The sequence below is a fragment of the Bolinopsis microptera genome, chromosome 12 (genome assembly GCF_026151205.1).
Source record: "Bolinopsis microptera isolate Bmic1 chromosome 12, MBARI_Bmic_1.0, whole genome shotgun sequence".
Classification (NCBI taxonomy): domain Eukaryota; kingdom Metazoa; phylum Ctenophora; class Tentaculata; order Lobata; family Bolinopsidae; genus Bolinopsis; species Bolinopsis microptera.
Genome location: NC_087083.1, coordinates 1,652,444 through 1,675,392, shown reverse-complemented (window position 1 = coordinate 1,675,392; position 22,949 = coordinate 1,652,444). Strand labels below are relative to the sequence as shown.

The following is a 22,949-nucleotide window of genomic DNA, read 5'->3' as shown; positions in this document are numbered from 1 at the left end:
GCTCGAGGTAACTGTGGTATGTATAGAGATTTTGTATAGCTAGAATATTATTATGCTTAAATATCGGTTTGGTGTGCTCTTTTATGAAAAATTTTTGGTCAAGTTTCTGGTGTCCTATAGGCCTAGTACGTGCACAAGTCTTAAACTTATCAAGGTACGCCAGCCTGTCACCAAATAGTACTCTGAGACAGTACTTCTGAGCAGTAAATAATGAGCTTATACGTTGTTTCGCTGCCCCACCCCATACAGATATACAGTAGGAAAGATGTGATTCGAACAGAGTATAATATAATTGTTGGTGTAGAAATTCTGGAAGGGAGCAGCGAAGTCTACATAAAGTGGATGTGGAATGATTTAGAGTTCGCTTAAGTGCTTTGATGTGATCTTCCCATGATAGGTTCTCGTCAATTATAACACCCAGAAATTTTGCGGATGAAACCTTTTTGATTGGAAAGTTGTCTATAGTTAATACAACTTCAGGGTGTGATAAAGTCTCTAACTTAGAACCTGCCATGGTGGGTTTGAAGTGTATGTAGCAGCACTTAGACATGTTTATATGTAACTTATTCGCTCTCATATAAGACTTTAATGATGACAAAAGCTCATTTCCTCGTTCATATGCCTCACGTTTTGTTTTTCCGACAACAAATATATTGGTATCATCAGCAAAGGTAACAAATGATCCTAGTTTAGAACTGTTTGTGATGTCGTTCATATAAAGAAGAAATAGGAGAGGTCCAAGAATTGAACCCTGTGGGACACCAAATTGAATAGATAGGGTATCTGATTTTTCTCCTACAACTTCGGTGTATTGTTGCCTGTTTGTCAAGTAGCTTTTAATGAGGTTATTTGCAACTCCTCTCACTCCACATCCCTCTAGTTTTATAAGAAGTGTTGAATGGTCGATAGTGTCAAAAGCTTTGCTTAGGTCAATGAATATTCCTAAAACATGATTCTTAAGTTTAAGAGATTTCGTAATCAAATTTACAGAGTAATTGACTGCATGAGATGTAGAGTGAGATTTCCTAAATCCAAACTGCGTCTTCGATATAACTCCCTGGGAGCTAACAAATCCGTATATTCTAGAATATATGAGCTTTTCAAAGATCTTACCGAAGACGGACAGTGTGGAGATAGGACGGTAGTTCTCAATTTCTTCTGGGTTACCTTTCTTATATACAGGTGTTATTTTACCAGTTTTCAGGACATCAGGAAATATACCTTTGGTCATAAGGATATTGAAGTAATTCGATAATACAGGTGCGATTACATGAGATGACTTTTTTACTACACTTATGGGAATGTCACTGGCTTTACCATTTTCGAACTCGCTTATGATTTTCAATATTTCGTTTGAGGAGCAATCTTCTAGCCTAATATTTTTTTCATTTCTTGGGTTCAGGAAGTCATAGAAAGTTTTCATGGGTAATATAGGCAGGCCATCAGATAGATTATGCAGTGTCTCATTCAGCGTTGGTGCAATAGAGACAAACCAAGCATTGAATCCATTAGCAATTGCTCTTCTATCAACTATTCTTTGGTTATCAATGATAAATGGGGGCTTGGTTTGCCTCTTCTTTTTGCCCCTGAGTTCGTTAATAATTTGCCAGGTTTTCTTGCTGTTTTCACAGTTGTTTACGATTTCGTTACAGTAATGCCAACGTTTGGCAGCTTTAATGATAGCTTTGAGCATCCTACGATAATCACTAAATACTTGGTAGAGCAAGAAATTACCACCAGGGTTCTTATTAGTAACGGTGTCAGACCACTCCTTACGCAGTTCATGCTTTCTTTCTACAGACTGGATGATACTGTCTGTAATCCATGGGTTAAGTTTGGGAGTTCTTTTTGTCACTTTTGGTACCTCCAGTTTGCAGTGTTTGTCAAGTGTCTGGTCAAAACATGCCGTGAACTCATCAAATTTTGTTGAAGGAGTGAGCTGGTTTACCCTCACCTCAAGTTCAGATACAAAGCTTTTTAATTTGGAACTTGAGTAATCATAATAGCGGACATGTTTCTGAGGCTCTGTATTGCGAGGGGTCTCTACTGAAGTGAAGGTAAATATAGGGGCATGCTCACCAAGCCGTTCTTCAATAACACCTGATAAGACTATATTCTCAATTTTATTTGTTAAAATGTTATCGATGCAGGAACTTTTACAGTTTTGACGAAAATGTGTTGCAATGGAGATAGTCGGGTAAAAGCCATTTCTGTATAAAGTATCCTCAAAGAGCTGGGAACTGGTAGATATATTAAGTATGTTTGAGTTAAAGTCTCCCAACAAATTGACAGTTTTCCCATTTAGCTGCTTTGCAAGTAATTCAAGGGTTTCGCAAAAGCTATCAAAGCAGCCATTAGGGGGTCGGTAGATGACTCCATGAACAATTTTGCAGCCTGCGCTATCTGTGGTTTCAACAAAGAGACTCTCAATATTTGTAGTACAGTGTGATACATTTTCTAAGACCACAGTGTTTAAATGGTCAGATACATAGAGTGCAACACCTGTGCCTTTTTTCTTACCTGCCAATGTTTCTTGATAGAATCCTGTGTATGCTGGAATTTGGTACAGACCCTGCTGTGCAGGATCAGTATTGGTTTCAGCAAGACCAATCATATCAAACGAGTGCCCTATACTTTTGAGTTCAATTAGGAAGCTATCAAAGTTAGATGCGTTTCCATCTATATTGTAGAATAAAGTTGATAACATAGATTTTTTTGAGGAATTGAGCTGCTTGATTGCATTTAAGAACTCGAGTTTAGAGTAGCGACGGCAACTTTCAAGTACATGGGCATATGATGCAATTAAGGCATCCTCCTGGTTTCTATTATCATAGAATCTATCAGAATCAATAGATTCCTCATCAGATGGAAATGGGCAGTACCGTTCTTCTGCAGAACTGGCACACTCGCAGCACATCCATAGTCCATTTTTGCATGAATATTTAGCTGATTTGAAACACTTAGTATGAATGGCATTATTACAGTTTTCACACTCTAGTAAAGGTTGTCCGATATTAATAGATCTACTGCATGGCTCACACACATCTTTAATAATTTTCATAATCATTTTTACTGACTGGTTGTGTTTTCCACGTCTTGTCCGTTCTTGCCTCTCTCTCACATACACCCAATGCTTCACACACCTCACAAATTTGGTAATACCATAAACTCCTAAGTGAATATCATCACCACCTCTGGTCAGGTTGGTGGCAAGGAGTCCCTTGCTATCTAAAAAGTGTCCAACTCCAAGGTGCCACACACTCTGGTTAAAGTTGGCACTCAACATTTCTCCAACAAGCCGATTGAAGGTCATGATATTCTCGTTCATTTGAGGTAGCCTGGTTGGAAGGACTGCTGCTACAAAAACTTTGATCCTAGGGGAGAGCTTTTTTATCTGTTGGATTTTCATGTGGAGAATGTCAACCAGCTGATGGATTGAATTTTCTCCTCTAAGGCTGTCTGCTCGGAGGTCATTTGTACCACAAACAAGAACAGCGTTGCTGTATCCGATACAGTGACAAGGGTCAATCAAACTAACTTTGCTTGCCTTAACTCTTTCACCCGGGAATGATTGACCCATTGTTCCAGCACCACTACCAAACTTTATTGTTTTGGTGTTCGAATCTCCAAGTATGATGGTGCTTCTCCTAAATTTTTTGTCAATTGCTCTAAGGGTAATGGAATACCGGCCCATAGACGGGTTTACCGGAGTCTGTTGGGTGGGTTTAATTTATTAACTTATCATACTTAGTATTTATTTTTGGTGACTGTATCACCCAGTTTTAACATTTGATAATTGTACAGTTTATTGACGACACATTGACTGAATGTTATTTTATATTCTAATTTATATTCTAGATATTTTATTTATTTTTCAACAGACGGCAACTTCCTGTTTTTTCTTCTATATTAGTTACTCATATCTCTTGTACAGACTGTTTTACAAGGACATTGACAGATGATACTCACATTAGGCATTCATTATTGCATCTAAATTATTTCACTTGCATTAGGTTTAGAAATTTATTCTCTGGTTAACAGATTTCAAATGTTTAATTAATTTGTAGTATGACAGTAAGGTATATAAGAAGTTATTTAATTTTGCTTGGGCTATTATATTGACTATTGAGGTTTAATAATGATATGGAATTTGAATTCTATATAAATTTACACTATGTGGTTGGGGCATTTTGCATAGTAAATATGGTTACTACTCCTATATATCATATTATTTGATTGGTATTCGATTTCTGATTATTTCTTAGGAATATGATTATTATATCTCAATTTGGCTTTAGGTAGGGTGCCCCGCTAAAAGAACTGGATTCTTCCAGGAAGCATCCCGTGCACAGACCTTGGTCTACATATACATTAAATTATTAACCATTCATTCTGTATGTGCACGAAAATTTATTTCAATCAAAAACAAACAAATAGTATTATATTATTGGTAACTCGCTAGATTATAAATGTTATTTAAACACATATGTTTACGTCAATTATTACTAAAATTAATATTCTTTTTGCTTTAATATAATTACATGTCACATAATTGATTAGTTGAATGAAACGTGTGCTACAAATGTCTACGCCTCACGCAGAACTGCGTACCGCTTAGTACTTCATGCTTGAGCGGTACTGCTGTTCACAGAGGCGCGCATATAATAGCACTCAATTTAATCACAAATAACGAGCGCGCGGTTTTTGGAATTTCTCCATTAATATTTTTCGATCTATTAATTAGATCGCAGTGCTCACGGCCTGTACTGCGGGAACGACAGAAATATGTTTTAAATTATTTTGCTTCTGAAATTTTGGCTCTAGTAATTAATGATTAAGAAATGCGACATGTAATTCTAAGATAACAATTAAATAGATCCTGTGCGCGGCGCCTACAGCTGACCTACGAATTTCTGAACAATTGAAAATTGTGGCTGTGTGCGCGGCGTACTGTATATGTGTTTGAAATTGAAATTTGAATTTATTTATGAATATAACATTATGTATTGATTGTTTTGTGGTAAATAAAAAAATTTTCTTTCCTATGCCGCTTTGCAATTTCAAAAAATATAAGAATTATTACAATGAATAACTATGTTACCTATGCAGATCTATAGCCAATGGATACATCTGAAGATATTGAAGAAGGGCAAACACGGAAACAATCGTTCTCTGAGGTGAGTTGTTATAATCTGGCTAATAATAGTATTTGCCATTTAACAACAGCTATAACCATACATACTTTAACCTCAACATAATACACCAGATCTTGCTGTACATGAATCTAAAACTGTAGGTTCGGTTAGGGCATGAGAATCTGTTGGCACCTCTCAAGTGATGTTAATTAATTAATGATATATTTGCATTATTCTGAAAATTGGAACTTAGCAAGATTAATTTTATTATATTTTCTCGGACTTCTGAAGTGGTTTATTGCCTGACATTTATTCTGAGACATTATTGCCCTTGATTAGTTTGCTGCAGGAAGCGTTTAAATTTAAACTTTTAAGTTCTTAAGCTCTTACCTTAAAGTTGGTCACGCCCAAGAATGCAAATCTTAAACAGTGCTCTCCCTTCAATGTTAGTTACACCCAAAAATATCAGCCGTTGGTCAAAACAGATCTTAATCTAATGAGCATAACCAGGATTATGAAATATTGTAGTTCATTAACCTCCCCATCATTATATCATGCAATGTGTTTGTATTTTTCATTATAATCCTAATAGAGTTCTAGCAGAACGTCAGATGATGTTTACGAGCTCAATAAAAATTAATCCTTCTTTATCTTCTACAAGTATTTTAGCAAGCATACAGGCCAAATATTATCGATCCCAGGAATCAAATTAGCAAAGTTATCAGGGGAATTATTATCATGATATATTTCATACACCCCTTTAAAATAAGGCATTTATGGGCTGATTCCATTTCATCGGCTCAATCATTGGAATCATTTAAAGCTCTTCTAAAAACATTTCTTTTTAAACTGCCCTTTCATGAACTTGAAAAACTTTATCGATAATTTATTTTGGTCAATATTTGTGTCCGATTTTTACATATAAGTATCATTTTCTGTCAATAGACTTATTTTCAAGCATACGTTACCAGTCCTTATCTTATTCAAGTACTTTTCTAGGATTTTAGATTAAACACTGCTGAGCATTTAAGTTTTATCTTAAAAGTGGTGTTATTAAACTTCAATTTATTATTATCATTAATTGAATATAAACAAATTGTTTTTTTTTGGGTTTTTTGAAGTTGACCAAGTTCAGATTACTTTTTGTAGTTCTTTATGTCGTGTAACAAATTTTGTTTTGTTCAGCTAGTATCACAGTTTGCAGCAGAGGTAGAGGAAGCCTACACTTGCTCACACAAGCATCCTAATGGTATCCAGACACTTCCTAGCAACCTTGACAACATCTCCCTCTTTCAGTAAGTAGATTGCTCTTTTAGAAACGTTTTTTATTAATTCTTAAAATCCCAACATTTTGCATCACCCTGTATAGTGATTGCATCACCCTCACAGTGGTCCGGGACCTAGTCATAGGATTTTAGGTCACCATCTTAGATTCCTTTTAGTCCAGGTTAACCTGTTAGAAAAAATTGATGCCGATGCAATGCAAAAAACCATAATTAATTTCACAAAAAGCTCTTTTTTTTTGACAGCGCGTCAAAATCGCGCGTTTTAGAAACCTGGTCAAAACTCTAATAAATTGCCCAAAATAGGTAAAAGTCAATTCTAAACTGTTTAATTGTGTTATCTCAGTTCTCTATAGGCTATATTAGACTCAATTCTATGCAGCAATCCTAATACACTGCAAAAAAAATTATTGTTCTATCTTATAAGGTTGATTTTTGACCAAGCTTAAAATTTTTATCGAATTTTTAGGAAAATTTTTAGGAAATTCGAGAAAAATAGTTTGGATGCCATCATATGCCACAATATTCCTATAGCTTATCTGAAAGAGGAGACAAATCTCTAACAGATTCCAAAAGGAATAAGGTGCCAAATGGTGCCGACAGAAGTTACGATTTTATAAAAAACCTTGACGTTAGTAAAAATGTGTGAAAAATGAAAAATATTTTTTCTCAGTTTTGCCTTTTTTGGAGGAAAGGCATCGTTTTAGAATCTAAAAATGTGTTTTAAAGTTATCTTTTGGTATGGTTATGCCTAAGAAGGACTTTTTTGGACCTATTTTCAACAACTGCCCAAAAGTGTTGGTAATTTTATCGAAATTTGGGTTCCGCCAGGGCAAAATGTGTCATATTTAGACCTTAAATCACAAAAATAATGATTTTTAAATGAATGAGGACATCAAGATTGATTTCAAAGTGTTTTACAGTCATTGTAAGGTCTGGCAACACTTATTTGAGTAATTTAAAGGCTTATTCTCAGAAAATATCAGCAATTTGGGGCTAAAATGACCTTATTTTCTTGTCGCGTAACTAAATTTTGCTCAAAAGAGCAGTGTTTTTGTCCCAAAAAATTCTAATTTTTATCAATAACCATGTATAGAGGCATCAAATTAAAGCTCTTGATGACCTCTTCACATTAAAATCACAAAGAAGTAGTTTAGAATCGATATAAGTGATAAAATGGTCTAAAAATGGATTCAAAAAATTCTAAATTTCACCCAATTTCTGTCTAATCATGAACCTTTGAGAGCTCATAAAAAAATCATGCCACAATATTACACTGTAAATTTTTCTAGGATTACTCTAAATGTCCTATACTTACAGATAGATTAATTAATTTAACTATGCTTACCAAAGTTAATTTGCAACTTATTTTTGTAATTTGTCCTTTAAAAAATGGCCAAAAATGGTCAAAAAATGCAATTTTTGACAAAAAATCAGGTAAAATTAATATTTGAGGTCAAATATCCATTTAATTACTCTGGAAACCCTTTTAAACGTTATTTTGGGGCAAGATACCCCTAGAAAACATGATTTGTGGTATATCATACCCCTTAGTCATGCCTATGTCTACCTCGCATGGGCGCCCGGACCACTGTGACCCTGTATAGTAGATTGCTTTTCTTTGGTATTATCATTTGATACATATTTCTTTATATTTTTTTACTGCTTATTATAAACTGTCTAGAAATAAAATTGTTTAAAACCCCAAAGCCTAATCAATCATTCTGCACGAAGCAGTTCCGCTAATAACAGTTCAAACAGGATTATACATATATACCAAATCCAATTTATGTTGTACACAGATTTAATGCATTACAGTAAGCAATTTGGTACACTGCAAACCATGTTATTGCAACATAAATTATTCTAGACCCAATTGTGTGTCCAACTACGTGTTGAACATTAGAATGTTAGAAACATTTCTATTCTTCACCCTCCTGATTATATGACGTTCAGAAATCAAACTCCCAATGTATATTTCAGCTGACTGGTTTAACTCGATTATGGTTAAAACAGTGCACACCTTAAACTTATACTTAGTCTATAATAGATAAAGACTGTTATTAGCAGATGATTTAAAAAGGGCATTTCCGTTTAAGTTTGATGGCAATATTTTATCTTCCCAACCCAATTTGTCTAAGTAACAGTTTATCATGATGAACCCACAAATTTGATAATTCTATTTCAGAAATGCCGAGTTTATCAAGATGCTAAGACTGTATGAGGATGGTAAGTCTATTAAATCTTGTCTAATTTTCATAACTCATAAACACTGCCTTACTTAACATCCCTGATAAGAAAGATAATATCCCTGATAATAAAGAATGGCTGCCCCACATTTACCTGCTGCTAGAACTAGAGCTACTAGATAAGCAACAGTTGAAGAAGTTAAAAGGGGGTTTCCATGGAAACATATAATTGATAAGGCAGATTGTTGTTACAATTTTTTACGTTTTTTGTTACTTTTGTTGCTCTGCTCTCTTGTGGGTATCATCAATGGATGTTCGAGGTGAATCTTCCAGTATTTTAAGTGTACTCCAGGATTAAAGTGTTCACCAAGGACCTATAGTCCTATACATTTATAATATATCATACATTATAACATACTACTACTACTACTACTACTATGTCGGAGCTAAGTCCGATCTACGCCAGAAAACCCCCTCCATATATCCCTGTCCCGCATCAGGGTTCGCAGTTCCTCTTTAGAGTTTGTCCCAACTTCCTTCAGTAACATAGACAAGTAGCTTTGTCTTGGTCGGCCTTGCTGTGCTCTACCGTGCGTAGGTTCCCATAAGACTAAATCACTGGCAAGTAGCTCAGGATGTCGGATGCAGTGTCCCGCCATCTTTAATCTCCTGCTTCGTAACTTGTTTGACAGCCTTGGGAGGCTACCATACAAAGTTATATTGCTGACCTTGTCCTTCCATGAGATACCCAGCACCATACGCAACATCTTTGTGTATGTCCCGTCCAAACTTTTCTCTTGAGCCTTTGTCAGTGTCCAGGTTTCTGATCCGTAGAGCAGTACTGATTCACAAGCCGCTATGAACAATCTAATCTTTAGGCTCTTTGAGAGTTTGGATTTCCAGATATCCTTCAGTCTATGTAGGGCACCCCACGCTTTTCCCTTTCTAACCCTTATCTCCCTATCTGTGCTCTCAATCCAGGAGCCTAAGTAGATGAAATCATCTACATTTTCTATGGCTTCCCCGGATCGACTTTGTAGGTCGCTAGATCGATCCTCCATATTCAGTGTCATGACCTTGGTCTTGCCTTCGTTTATGTGTAGTCCCACGCTTGCTGCCGCCGATTCTACTCTGAGCAGGAACTCGTTAGCCTTGTCCATGTCCTCAGATATAAGTGCTATATCATCTGCAAAGTCCACATCGGTGATGATCTTGGGCCCCACTCTTCTGCTTTTTCTACGTTCGAGGGTGAGTCCAAGTCGCTCCGCATCATCGCCTATGGCTTGCCTCATACAGTAGTCGATGACTATTGCAAAGAGGTAAGGTGCTAAGGTATCACCCTGTAACACACCTGCAAGTATCTCGAACAATTCAGTTTCTCCGTCTGGAGTTAGGACTTTGGCCATTGTCTTCTCGTACATGAGCCGTATAAGCTGCACGATTTTGACTGGAATGCCGTAAGCTTCTAGAATCTCTAGCATTTTCCCACGATGTACACTGTCGAAAGCCTTCTTAAAGTCTATAAATGTCAGAACAGCTGGCAGTTTCCGACTCTTGACACCCTCTATAAGACGTCTCAGTACCAATATCTGTTGAGTTGTTGACCTTCCTGGTCTGAATCCATTCTGGTTTCTACGCAGAATTGTCTCGATTTATAACATACCCACTCGATTTATAACATACCCACTGAGTACTGTACAGTGTACACAAGAAGGGTAAAATTACCCGGTAATTACCTAGAAGATCCTGGTTTTATGAAAGGGCCTAATTAACCGGTATTTAGCCTGGATAGTGTTTTATAATACAGCGTCAGGAATATTAACGTGTATCTCTCTCTCTAAATGCTAATCCACCCATGTCATTTGAGCAAATAATCTCTCTCCCTTAAAGATACCCCCCCGCCCTCTAGAGATATATCTGTTATGTTTGATCCTAATCCTAAACCTGGATTATACAGGATGGCGTGTAATAAACCTGGATTATAGAGGGGTAAACAGCTACAGGGTATTATTCGCAGTATTCATACGAGGGGTGTAAATCTCTAGCTCCGGTCATTAAATGGAGCTGTCAAATAGAACTATAAGCTTACATAGCTAATTATATGTGCAGTGCATTTGAACATTAGAATAAAGAGTAATTACCTGTTTTAGAGAGGGCAACATTAACCTGTATAATACCTGGGTTGTAATACCTGGGTTGTAATACCTGGGTTGTAATACCTGGGTTGTAATACCTGGGTTGTAATACCTGGGTTGTAATACCTGGGTTGTAATACCTGGGTTGTAATACCTGGGTTGTAATACCTGGGTTGTAATACCTGGGTTGTAATACCTGGGTTGTAATACCTGGGTTGTAATACCTGGGTTGTAATACCTGGGTTGTAATACCTGGGTTGTAATACCTGGGTTGTAATACCTGGGTTGTAATACCTGGGTTGTAATACCTGGGTTGTAATACCTGGGTTGTAATACCTGGGTTGTAATACCTGGGTTGTAATACCTGGGTTGTAATACCTGGGTTGTAATACCTGGGTTGTTATACCTGGGTTGTAATATCTGGGTTGTAATACCTGGGTTGTAATACCTGGGTTGTAATACCTGGGTTGTAATACCTGGGTTGTAATACCTGGGTTGTAATACCTGGGTTGTAATACCTGGGTTGTAATACCTGGGTTGTTATACCTGGGTTGTAATACCTGGGTTGTAATACCTGGGTTGTAATACCTGGGTTGTAATACCTGGGTTGTAATACCTGGGTTGTAATACCTGGGTTGTAATACCTGGGTTGTAATACCTGGGTTGTAATACCTGGGTTGTAATACCTGGGTTGTAATACCTGGGTTGTTATACCTGGGTTGTAATATCTGGGTTGTAATACCTGGATTGTAATACCTGGGTTGTAATACCTGGGTTGTAATACCTGGGTTGTAATACCTGGGTTGTAATACCTGGGTTGTAATACCTGGGTTGTAATACCTGGGTTGTAATACCTGGGTTGTAATATCTGGGTTGTAATACCTGGGTTGTAATACCTGGGTTGTAATATCTGGGTTGTAATACCTGGGTTGTAATATCTGGGTTGTAATACCTGGGTTGTAATACCTGGGTTGTAATACCTGGGTTGTAATACCTGGGTTGTAATACCTGGGTTGTAATACCTGTGTTGTAATACCTGGGTTGTAATATCTGGGTTGTAATACCTGGGTTGTAATATCTGGGTTGTAATACCTGGGTTGTAATACCTGGGTTGTAATACCTGGGTTGTAATACCTGGGTTGTAAAGCAGAATTATATGTTCTTACCAATAAACCTCTCTTGTTAGGTTAACTATCAAGCCATTGTAAGAACATGTCGCTCTCTGTGTTTATTACTTCATTAGAAACAAAGAGAAACGAATGGAGGAGTATGATCCTAATTATGGGGTACCCGGTACAGTTAGTTAAGTAATACCGAAGTAATACCGAAGTAATACCGAAGTAATACCGAAGTAATACCGAAGTAATACCGAAGTAATACCGAAGTAATACCGAAGTAATACCGAAGTAATGCTGAGCTATAATTGTATTTATAGCTTTGTGTGTACTCATAGACATAAGATGACGTGTACTTCTCCTTAGCCGTTAAATCTAACTATCAAATCTCCTGTCCCTCATATTGTTGTGGTGTGTATAACAGCTGTCAAAATTGCATGTTAATTGTGTGTAATTGCATGTTAATTGTGTGTTAAACGCTAAACCGAAACTGTTGGGTTTCGGTTTTCAGTCAGCCGAACTTTGGATTCGCATCGGTTTTTGTTCAGTTTGAGTAAAAATTTGAGTACATTTGTATTGTTTACAGCACACTACAAAATTATTGTTCTGTGCAGGGTAAAATTGTTATTTTGAAGCTTCCATAAAAAACTGTAACTCATATAAGTTAAATATGTAATGTATTTTTAACGACGCTTCTAAGGGATTATATACATCCACACAGATATAACTACTAAGTTCACTGTCATAGCATCTTCTATACTCCGTAATCAAAATATAATCTGAGAAACAATAGTCGGATAATCTGTGAGAAATTTAAATGTCTTAAATTGATAAACGGTTCATTTATCAAATTACCATAATTGGTTAAAAACATCTCGATTACTGTCACTTTGGAGCACCAAGCCTCTCGGCAAGTTACAAGCACTTAATTCTCTTCTGAGCTTCTTCTTAGCTTCTCATTGGTCCAGAGTTTTCTCCGAGCTTTCTATTGGTCCAGAGTTTTCTCCAAGCTTTCTATTGGTCCAGAGTTTTCTCCGAGCTTTCTATTGGTCCAGAGTTTTCTCCTAGATTCTTATTGGTTCAGAGATGATGGTATATTGACCAACTGAAGATGATTTTACGGGTGTTTCTTTTAGAGTCATGCACATTAATATGCCTTTAAAGTAAATAATCTGTCTGAAAGAAATAATATGGCCCTTCACAAAGACAAATTTGAGTACATGTGTCATAAATTCAACCACCAATATGTACTATCTGAACTTCCATTTGTGGTTGAACACTATCAATACTCAGTTTCCAAAGACACTATACTTGAGCCAATACATCAGCTCAGGGATTTAGGCGTCATAGTGTCAAGTGATCTCTCTTGGTCCCCTCACATACGAGCCATTGCAGATAAAGCTCGCCAAAAAGCATCATGGGTTCTCAGTGTATTTCACACACGATCTCACTCCATCATGCTGACGCTATACAAATCAATGGTTCGAAGTCTGATTGAATATTGCTGTCCATTATGGCATCCCTCAAAAATCAGCGATATCCAAGAACTGGAGAGTGTACAGAAAGCATTCACCGCCAGAATATCAGGAATGCGCGATCTCCACTACTGGGATCGCCTGGTCTATCTATCTCTGATGTCTCTTCAACGAAGGCGGGAGCGATTCATCATTCTCCATATGTGGAAAATCCTCCACGGAAAGACCAGCAATGATCTGAACGTTCTATTTGTTTCACGCCCAAGGCTTGGAAACCTTGCAGTAATTCCATCAAAACGTAGAACCAGTTAACAGCAAACCTCACCTTGTTTGACAACTCATTTGCAGTTCAGGGACCTAAATTGTGGAATGCAATCCCCTACCATCTGAATGTCATTCAAGATCTAGAGCACTTCAAAGATAAGCTCACAAAGTTCATGTTGTCTCTCCCTGATAAGCCGCCGATCAGGGGATATACTCCTCCAAATACGAACTCTCTGCTGTGCTGGCGCAACAAGCGAGACTCTACTTCGCTATGGGGTGGTCAGAAGATGTGATGGCCCCGTCAAGTCTTGACGAAACTCAACATAGGTCACATAGGTAGGTCAATAACCAGATTTAATTTAATAAGCGGCTTTCTGAGATGGTCGAGCTGTTAAAAATGGTAAATATGTTAATATGTTAAATATGTTCAATATGTTCAATATGGGAAGTCCGCATTAGTCTAACAGTCAAATATGTGATTATACCTGAAATCATTGCAATAATTCAAAAGCTTATGCAGTAATAACTGCTCGCTGGAACACCCCTGCAGATTTCGTCGATTTCAGGTGCCGTCGGCACCATAAAAATTAAAAGCAAACATAAATTTTTTCCCCTAAAATAGAACGCTTTCTGCGCAAAAAATTGACCTCAACAGAAAAAATTAAACATGGCTTCAAATCCAAATTTGAACCAGAGATTTTTCACTTCCTCTCGATAAACTTAATTTTCAACCCAAAATAAAGTCTCAAAGGGGTAAATTACTCAGGTCAGGATTGTAGGCAATGATTATGCCAAACCATACATTTTTGTAAATTCATTAAAATTTCAATTTAGCCTAAAACACCCTATTTCGCAAAATGTGGTCCGCCCCTTACCTGGACCCCGCTGGGGGCCGCGCCCCCAGACCCCTGCCACAGCTTGCAGCTTCGCTCGCCGACAGCCCCCCCCCCCCCCCCCCCCCCCCCAAAGAAAAATCCTGGCTACGTGCCTGAGCAAAATATAGGTTAAGGGCTTTTCAGATGATTTGGCTCCTCAACAGATACCGACGTACATAACGGTCAATATGTAGTTTAGGTTTACCTGGCCCGTAGGTTACGAATGTGCCCGAGGAGGAAAAAAAAGCAAACTTAAGAAAATTTCTCGGGAACTTAAAAGTTCACCTCAAAACGAAATCTGCACCTATGCGCTGGAATAGTTATAGGGCATTTATAGTAATTATATAAATAATTATTCTAGATTTAAAGGGCAATATGCAATTAATTTTGAATAGCAGAAAGTGTTAAAACTTAAAATTGTAGAAAATTAAATTGTACTACTTGCATCCTACGCCAGGCTGTTCTATCATAGACAAAAGCAACATTTCTTAGATATTTTAAATCATTAATATCATAAAGAAACAAATTTTGATGGCTCAAGTGACAAGTCAAGCCGTTTCAATGACAACAGGCTATACTGAGTACGCCCAGTTCTCCATGGCAACTATAAGTAACAAATACCAAGAATGAATACCAAGAATACCAAGAATACCAAAAATGAAACTACGAAGTAGGGCTGAGGTTTATCAACTGGACATCTCAGTACATTTTATTACGTGCTCCACTCGAATAGAAGATGGTTCCCTGTTTGTATTCAAATTGTATTCGGACAGCGTTCAATGTATAGACGTGTACTAGTACATAAAATCAAGTATTGTGATTTTAAAGCTGCGCAATCACCGGTTGTCCAAGACGTTTCACGGCCGGAACGTCTGTGGTTTAATATTGTATACATGTAATGTATATATTATATTGGTTTAATGCCCTTTAATGTTGTTTAATATAATGGACGCTCATAGCCTCATAACGTTCATAATTTTGAATTGCAATGAAATCCTAGATCCTACTCCGTGTAAGATTACTGAAATCATGTGTACATTTATATAAATATGATTATAACCGTGTTATCCTGTATACACTATACATTTATTATTTAAATATTATTATAACCCCGGATTCAGATATGTAGTATGTACGTGTGTTCGGATAAGACTCTCGTCACTTTAATCTCATCAATAAATCGTAAATCATTACAATCTAGATGAAAGTACAAGTTCATTGGTGAATACTTCTGGAACTGATGCAGATGAAGCGTTACGATTATTTTACAGTCTGATTCTTTTCTCACTGCAGAGTGGTATATAGGCTCTATTTAAATAATAGTTTATTACATATAGTTTTATGAGACTGTAGCAATATTTATAATCAGGTTCAGTTAGTTTCCTGTGTACGGGTCTACGAGCCATGCTGATATAACTTTGAAAGATCCTGTTAAATGCCTGGTTAACAGTAATCCAATTATCATTGGACCAATCAATTAATCCATTATTATAAACTCCATTAATCTTACCTAGTATCCTACCACCTAAACTATGTACAATTGAAAGAGTCAGTACTTCAATCACCATGCCTAGAAGTCCGGCGTTATGAATTATAACGATCTTGTACCTAAGTGGCAAGCAGCTCTATATCAACAAAAAAACTTCATACGCTGACCCAGTGGGTGCTTACTTCTAAATAAACGTGGAATTGAACATTTTAAAATGATCATAATTATTGTGATACACCCCTAATCGTACGGCGTACCTGACAATATATCTCTAAAGCCTGACTTGTAGCAATGTAAATGTATCCAATAGATCACGTTTAGCGGCTCTCAGTAAGCTGTGAAGCTGATCCTCCCCCTGAAAACATGGTGTGTGTCTGCATTAGTAATTAGTAATTAGCAATTAGTACTGCTAATTAGTAGAACTAGAAGTAGTATTACTGTGGATACATCAGAGTAAGGTTGTATCTTAAACAGGTAACATGTAACATTGTATCTTAAACCACTACACGTATAACTTTTGGTGGATGCACTAAATTCACGCGCCACCAAGGCTGCAGAATTTCATCATAATATGCATAACCTTACACTTCTCTCTCTCTACTTCTCTAGCCTCAGCTAGAGTTGAGGTAGAGCATGTAAAGTGTAAACCTGACCAAGTTCTCAAGTTTTATGGCTCCAGGCGGTGAGGCGGTGTGGTGCATGACCCTTCAAGTATAAGACTATGTGACTATGTGGAAACATCAGAGGTTAGGCCGTATTGCTATTTTCGTCTGGCTAGGCCACAGTGATGTGATATGCTATTATATGATTATATCACACATCTACATAAAGTGTAATGTGCTATATACACCAAATCTGTAACAATGACAGAGTTTCTGCGTCACATTACGAGGTCCTGTGACGTCTCCCTGAAGTAGCGTGTACTTTAGTGTAACTTCTATCACGTGACACAGCGCCCACGTGACAACCCGCCCACGTGATACCGCGCCCTTCTGACATGTCACAGTGTTTTTACATGGAGACACCACCTTCTACACGATCATGATTATACGTGTTAACGTACAATAGACACATAATCTCACCTCTCTAGCGTGCACTGTCTAGAACAGGGTAGAAAGTCAGATATTTATGGTTTCGTAAGTTCTCGTCATTGTTACCCGTCATTTCCTTATCATGAAAGTAACTGAAGACAGCGGGACTGGCCGAGTTGTTGGATAGTCGCTCCTTTTATCGTGCTTCATTGTAGGAATTAAACCTGACGACTACGAAAGTAAAGTTTAGTCAAATAACGAATATAGTTTAGATTAATTCTGGATATGTTTTTTGGGTCGTGAAATTTAAAATCGCGCCTATTATATCTGTAGTGGAGCACTAACAGTTATCTGAAAAAAAGAAGAAAAAAACGTCTCCTATCTGTACTACAATATGAAAATATTTAAGTAATATCACTCGCTCAGTTTGAATGGGTTCTGAAAATTAATTAGCGACCTTCTTCAGTAAATTGTCCCCATTTTTATGGAGAAAGCATTTAACGACTGCGTTTAGGATTTCTCCAGGACCAAGGCCAGGGAGTTGGGACATATAAATTTAATTTTCATGGTAATGAATTAAATAATTGTATCAAAAACCTGCAGCGTAATTTGAGGACAAAACAACAGGGTATAATATGTATATCTTGCACGTGCTCGGAAAGAGGTGGATTGCACCAGTCATTCATACCATCTAGAATCACATCTCCTAATACGGGCATCACGTGGCATTTCTGTACAAACCAATCAGCAGAACAATGTAAGATTCTAAAATCTAATAAATCAAGCATTTTTGACAATGACTGATACTCACCAAGACGACTTCCAGGAGACAAACTTTATCATCCTTAACTATGTTTTTAAGATTATTGCCCGTGGGTTATAACAAAGCTAGCTATTATTTTAGCTTGTATTTGTATTGTCTTGAGTATTGTTCTATAATTTGCTTGCTCTGTGATACGGCTGCTTTTTTGATATGATAAATTATATTATCTTTATATAGATATAAAGGGCGTTAGCTTCAACTGAAGTTGGAATTGCTATTATCAATATTTAAACCAATTTTGTTCTGAAGAAATTTAATTGTGATCAATGAATATTGTCGAGCGTGAGATGCAAAAGAAGTACAGTTCGCCATTATTTTGACCTTAGATTTGTATTGTTCCTAAAAATGTTTTTGCAAGGTCAATACACTCTGCTAGTAATTATGTTATTAAATTTAAATTCAATTTAACTTTGTGAACTGATTGATAGAAACGTCGCTTTGGTCGCTTCACATAGTTTCGTTTAAAATGTATTGTATTTATCAGTCATCACCTCAACCTCAGGGGTCAGTGGTTTAGTACATTTATTCTGTTTTGTTTGCCGTCAAAGGTATTCAGTTGCCATAGATAGTTGCTATAGTTACTAGATGCCAGATGTATTTAATCATTTGTGTGCCTCCGTTTTGATTTCGAGCTAAACGTCGTCATGTTGTACTATTATATTCGTTAATGCGTACCATTATCCATCACTGTAAGATTGTAGTAACATTACAGTGAGGTTTCAGTATTCCGTATTCAGGATAGATCAACGGTTTAACAGTGATATCTTCACTTCAGTTCATGTAGTGGTGAATATGCTGGCAATAAAACTGAATGGTCTAATTTGATTAAAAGCTTAAACTTCTTTGTTAGACGCCAGCAGTATTTGCTTGTGTATCTCCTTATATGTCATCACGTGCTTGTATATTTATCAGCAACATTATCATGATTGATTGTTGGAAAATATGAATTTTTACAAGAAACTGAGTTGCCTTTAGACGAATGAGTTTGTTTCATGCATTTTTGTCCAAAAACCTTTGTCAAAATTGCTTTTATGTTAACTCGTAAGTGGTTTCTCCAGCCAAACACAAAAAGACGATTCAAGATTTATAAATATTTTAATTTCTGTCAATATAGTTAAACTCTTGAATTTTCATAATAGTTCATTTATTAACAGTCTTTCGGGACATACTTATCTTGCCTTAGTTTTCCTGTATTTGAGTCCGAAACCATATTTCCCAAACCATATGTTAGGTAGAAATGTACAAAAAAAGATTGTAATTAAATTATTGACTTCATCTCAAAGGTATAGAGACTCGAGATGAGTAGTAGCCCGTACCGTAACAACGATCTCGAGAAAATGTGTTCAAACAGTCGACCCAGGAATCATAACTTTGAAAAGTTGAAAGTTAGAAAGTCCAGCATCCAGCTGAAATCTCACAAGTTTGAGGAATTTGAGGAAGATGACCATCTTTTCACGAAGATGATGATCAACTACGCTGAAAAAGCTGAAAATGATCATTTGATGTTAAAGGAAATACTGTGTACCACTACCAAGCCAATTTCAGAGATTTTCAACGACGAGAAAAAACTCAGGCTGGAATTTTTGAAAGATCCAAACGGCTGGATGCGAGAATACAATCGTCACACTCAAGTTTTCGCTGAAGACGACCATTATCTAGGATATATGGTGGGATTACTAGAGATAATAGTGAACAGCTCTCCTTACGGAGAAGATAAAGATGATATCTACGTTCCCATCCTCCTGCTCCAGAAGATGGTGTCGGTAAGAGCCTTGAAGGAGCGTAGAGACCCCATGAGAACAGCCCTGAAACTTCAGCATCATCTTCAGGAGTACGCTAAGATAGAGAATGACAAAAATTGTCTCTACGACAGAAAAATTGAGGAACTAGTGGAAATCCCAAGTGAATTTGCTTTGACGCTGCTTCAAGCTTGCATTACACCACTGGAGGTTACCAAGCTGATGAGACTTGAAGATGAGACGATGTTTCTAGATGTGTTAAAGTCGAATAACCAGCAGCTAGTTGCGTCTAAACTGTATCAGAAGGTGGTCTGGCAGAGCTTCTGGGGCTCAACACCTGGTGAGACAGGTGTTAAATCTGTAAAACTCCTCTCTGCTTTGAAGAGACTGATGAACTTCTTCCTTTGGAATGTCTTTTACATACCACTAGCTTTCCTATCTAAATGCTCCAGTAAAATGAAAGAGAAAAGAAAGATTGTAGACAGTGGTTTTTTCACTCCCTTCACTTCCTACTTAGCGGATCTGCTTAATTACACTATCCTTGTAGCTCTACTGCTAGTTGTAACCTCAACAACAATCCCCGATCCTAAAGCAGTGCATCTTATGATAGACCAGCTCGAGGCTGGTAACATCACTATTGAGAACAATTCCCATTTTAAAGCTGAAAATGATGGTAGTATCCTGGTGAGATTACCCAACCCAACTATACCAATATCTGAGTGGAGCTTGTGGGTTTGCATCTTCGCCAGAGCTCTCACTGAGTGGTACCAAGCGTACCACAAGAAAGGATCAGTAGCTAAAGCCAAGTTAATGAAATATTTCAACAGCTTCTCCAATCTCAATGATATTATTTTGATGATACTTCTTCTCGCTGGGATGTATTGCAAACTGCACGCTTATATTGCTTCCAGAATGTCTGGTGTTTACCTGCATATTGATGATAAGCCTATGGTACCACGACCGTTGATATTAACGATATACTTATACAGCACAGCCGCCGTAATGGCCATGATCCATCTGCTGGAGATATGCACTATCCATGTTCCCGGACTGGGGCCGCTACTTCGCGCCATCAGAAAAATGTTCTCAGAGATATCCCGGGTTATCTTCCTTTTTGGGTTCTTTTTAGTGGGCTTCATAGTTCCCATGTTAAGCCTGGCGTCCTGTTATCGGCTGGCGTATAGAATAGATGGAGTTGATGATGACAATGACTTCCACTCGTTTGAAACACTCAGCCGGACTGTTCTATCCCTTATCTGGTCTTTGTTTGATGGAATGGCTTACGGACATAAAAACAGTCTTTACAATTCCCTGGACGGTGCTATGACAGTCTTCATGGGGTTCCTCCTGGTGCTGTACGAAGTTCTCCTCTGCATAATGTGCATGAACTTGCTGATCGCTATCATGTGTGATGCGTACTCCAAAGTTAACGTGGGCAAGTTCGCGGACTGGAGATTCTCCCAGTTTGAGTCCATCATGGAGTACAACTCCGTTACCAACGTGGAGGGACACGGAATGCCATTCCTCTTCCCCTTCTCCATTCCGTACATGGTATTCAACCTCATCACCAAGCCCTGCAAGAAGCGACATTTAAAGAGGGTAGCTGTGGGGAGGCTGAATGATAACCATTTCGCTAGGTTCCTCTGTCAGTACCGAAAGATTGAGTTTGATTATGAGACTGATGAGGGGGAGGTGAGTGAGGGGGAGAGGAAACCACGTGAGAAGAAGAGACTTAGAAAAACGAGCAGCCTCATGAAACAGGCTACTTTAATGAATCTGAGATGATAAGAAAATACTTTGTTGGTCCACCAACAAAAACTACATTTGCTTTGAGTTGTAGATAAAACGAACAACTGATAATCAAGTGCCGTAGCGTCTGATAATGTTTTTGTTCTTGAATTTGTTTTTATCCCCTTTTTTTCTCCTGTGTGGATTTTCTCCTGCGTTTTCCTATATCTAATATCTATATCCTATATGCATATTTCATGTATAGGACGACCAAGAGTAATTATGAAAGCTTGGAATTTCAAATAGATAACCCCAATAATATATACTTTAATGCATTCCTTAATAAATGATACTTTGGGGTGAACTTCCCTTGATTATGCTTGTTTCTCCCCCAAATTTAACACATGTGCGTCATTTACACTACTAGAGCACTAGAGGCTACCAAACTGATAATATGAGGGGATGTTCCTAGATGTGTTGAACTCAAACAACCAGCAGCTATATACCACCTAGTTACCACCTAGTTACCACCTAGTTACCTTCTCAATGATGCTCGTATCTTTCTCGTGCGTAATTTTCAAACATACAGAACCGTGACGTCATCTATATAACCCAGACATACAGAGTTAACACTTTAGTGACTCTTTAGTGAAGAGTGACACTTCCTGTCTCGAATGTGTGGTGGAACAGAGCCTGTAAGTTATCTGCTGCAAAATGACGCACGATTATGTTACTTTGAGAAGCTTGAACCTAAGTGTACTCGAGATGAATTTACTCCGCGCTGAATATGAAGTTCATCATAATTGCAGTATGATTTCTCTCCCCTTTTTATTTCCTAAGTGACCTTCTGAATAGTGAATACAGACAGGGCCTCATTACAGGCAACAATCACGAGTTAATAATTATGATAGTTCGGTGTCATCTGTGTGCGCGTTTGGTTTGTGATATATATAATTTTTGATTTAGTGTTTTTAATATTTTTCAATTTCTTAATAATTAAAATTCCTCTTCAATTTGTCTTCTCAATTGACGTAACGGTGATAGAGAGATTCGAGCTAGAGAATTTTGAGTAATCCCCCTTCACCGTAGCAAATTTGATAAGTGGCAGCTAACGCCCGTTAATTCACTACAACGAGCAACAGTAGATTATTACTTTATTGTTTAACAATTCATTGCGACATTGGCACTGAATAATAACTTCATTTCCTACATAAACAATATGCACATATTTGTACTGTGTAGATTAATGGAGATTTAGTTCAAAGTTAAACGTTTTCGTACTCCGTTCAGTAAAGCGAATGCAGCATGCCCATATTTGGTATAATTGCGTTGACGTATTTAAGGGGTGCTTGACGATTTGACGTGTAACAGTCTTGATAAATGGTGTGCAGCAAAAGTTGCGACATCAGCCTTGCAATCTGGGCTGGATTCTTGGGAAGGTTTTAAAAGGGAGGTGTAAAATGTGTTTGTGGTGTGGTTTGGTGTGGTGTGGTGTGGTGTGGTGTGGTGTGGTGTGGTGTGGTGTGGTGTGGTGTGGTGTGGTGAACTAGCACCTTGAGGACATGGATACAGTCAACCAGGATACAGTCAACCTGGATACAGTCAACCTGGATACAGTAAACCTAGATACAGTCAACCTGGATACAGTAAACCTGGATACAATAAACC

General features: G+C 37.5%; 1 protein-coding gene across 1 annotated transcript in view; it reads left to right on the top strand.

Annotated features, from left to right (window-relative positions):
- The first annotated feature begins 5,102 nt into the window (after positions 1-5,102).
- The window catches only part of LOC134824272 (protein sprint-like), a 90,101-nt gene continuing 72,254 nt past the window's right edge, over positions 5,103-22,949 (top strand). Inside the window, exons 1-3 of the mRNA XM_063836070.1 lie at positions 5,103-5,177; positions 6,321-6,430; positions 8,607-8,647. Of these exons, the coding sequence (XP_063692140.1) occupies positions 5,121-5,177; positions 6,321-6,430; positions 8,607-8,647 (208 nt within the window). The 5' untranslated portion in view covers positions 5,103-5,120. The remainder of the gene's footprint in view (positions 5,178-6,320; positions 6,431-8,606; positions 8,648-22,949) is intronic.